The following is a 2,002-nucleotide window of genomic DNA, read 5'->3' as shown; positions in this document are numbered from 1 at the left end:
CGTTAGTTAATAAAGTATTATAGAGTAGAGGTAGTTTTAGTGAGGTCTTTGCATAAGTGTTTCGCAAAGCCTACTAATCCGCGAAGCATGCACCTACGTTAACCAAACGTTAGGTATACCTAACCTAACTCTAACCCGAGCTAACCTAACCTTAACCTATTTACCAGCGTAAGAACGCGTCTTGAAGTTAGGCAGGGCACGAGCCTATTAGCCTGTCGGAAATGTTATTTTGCCGTCCCGAGTATCAGCTCGTCCAGCACAGCTTTTCTTAAACAGAAACTAGGCTGCGACCGCTAAGTAAGCTGCCGTTTGTAGTGTCAGTGGTTGGTGGGGCGGATCGGGCATGTACCGGTAGCCGTCCGAGGCACATGACCGTCCGGCACGGTAACGACGACACCGACAAGCTACGGGATCGCGCAGCTTGGCAGCGGAACACAGCGGATGAGTCGTAACGAGCAAGGAACTCTGCAGTCTACATTATAACAAGCACCGAAGCAGCAATTGTGGAAGAATTCATTTCATGATTTGACGTCAACACTGCCAAAATGTCTGTCCAAGATCATGCTCCTTTATCGCAGAGAGCTGTGCCCCATATGAATCGTCTCTCTGGCACACACGTCCTCGTATTCGGCGGATCTTCTGGCATTGGTTTTGCAATTGCCAGCATGGCACTGTCAAACGGAGCTACTGTTATCATCTCTGGATCCCAGCAAGCAAAGATCGAAGACAAGGTCCATCTTCTTCGATCTCTGTATTCATCTCTTCCTTCAGAAAACGTCATTGGCTACGCGATCGACTTAAAAGATTCCGAAAACCTCGATTCAAATCTAAGAACGATGTTTGAGACAGTTACATCGAACGGCAGCAAAAAGTTGGATCATATCGCATTCACAGCAGGAGACCACCATTCGATACCCAAGCTTTCAGATATCACCCTTGAGCAAGCCATGCTTGGTTCTAAAATCCGACTTATCGCGCCCTTGTTTATCGCTAAACTCATCAGCACCGGAGCGTACATGCATCTTACGTCAAATTCATCCTTCACGCTCACGGGAGGAATCGGAACTACAAAGCCTCTGCCTGGATGGCTAATTCCGACAGTCTGGGGAGCATCTGCAGAAGGATTATCGCGTGGGCTTGCAGTCGATCTTGCGCCGCTTCGGGTGAACATCGTCAAACCTGGTGCAATCGAGACAGAAATGCTGCAAGGATTGTTAGCCCCGATGCCGATAGAGGCAAAGGAAGGCATGAAGAAGCAACTCAATCTACTAGGTACCTTTGGTCAACCAGAGGACATTGCTGAAGCGTATGGCTGGATTATGAAGGATCGCTTTGTGACAGGCACTGAAATAGCTGTAGATGGTGGACAGATGCTTCTAAGCAAATAGCTAGGAATAACATCTATTGTATTATTGTTAGGACTTAGTTCTACTCTACTGCGCCAAGGCAACCAAATAGGTAGAAATAATAAACGATAGTTAATTTCTAAGTAGAATAGTACTTGTACGTAGAATTAAACTCGGATTCCTTACAATTATTACTAAGTAACGTACTCTATAGGCGAGTTAATTACATAGGCAAGTTAATTACTCTACTAAGACTCTATTAACTATACTATTACCTACCTTATAACTATAATAAGCTAATAACTAAGTAGTCTAACATAAGTGTATGCTTTGTAGTCTAGTAGGCTTTGTAGTCTACTTGTGCTAAGACTCTACTAAAACTACCTCTACTCTATAATACTCTATTAACTATACTAAATAGAACTATTAAAGAAAGCTAGAATATAAACTATACTTTAAGCTATTAAATAAGATATAACTTTCTTATTATAATACGCTATAGCTACTTATAATATATCTTATATAACTTTATACTATTAATATACTAGATAACTCTTATAAGTAGATTATAGGCTAATAATAATAAGCTTAAATAAAACTAAAAAGAAAGTAATTATTTAGTATATACTTAATCTAGTTAAGTAAGAATTTCTTTC

The 2,002-nt window shown here is 41.3% G+C and overlaps 1 protein-coding gene across 1 annotated transcript; it reads left to right on the top strand.

Annotated features, from left to right (window-relative positions):
• Positions 1-407: 407 nt before the first annotated feature.
• On the top strand, positions 408-1,483 carry BKA58DRAFT_384826 (uncharacterized protein). The gene has a single exon (XM_046170313.1). It carries the CDS (start codon positions 546-548, stop codon positions 1,386-1,388), a length of 843 nt encoding a protein of 280 aa, XP_046025177.1. The 5' UTR covers positions 408-545; the 3' UTR covers positions 1,389-1,483.
• Positions 1,484-2,002: the final 519 nt, after the last annotated feature.

Source organism: Alternaria rosae (assembly GCF_020736505.1).
Source record: "Alternaria rosae strain MPI-PUGE-AT-0040 chromosome Unknown BKA58scaffold_5, whole genome shotgun sequence".
Lineage (NCBI taxonomy): Eukaryota > Fungi > Ascomycota > Dothideomycetes > Pleosporales > Pleosporaceae > Alternaria > Alternaria rosae.
The sequence above is the reverse complement of the archived record's forward strand: the minus strand, read 5'-3'. Positions and strand labels throughout refer to the sequence as shown.

Coding starts and splice junctions, on each gene's coding strand:
- BKA58DRAFT_384826 (XM_046170313.1), top strand. CDS start 546: ATGTCTGTCCAAGATCATGCTCCTTTATCGCAGAGAGCTGTGCCCCAT.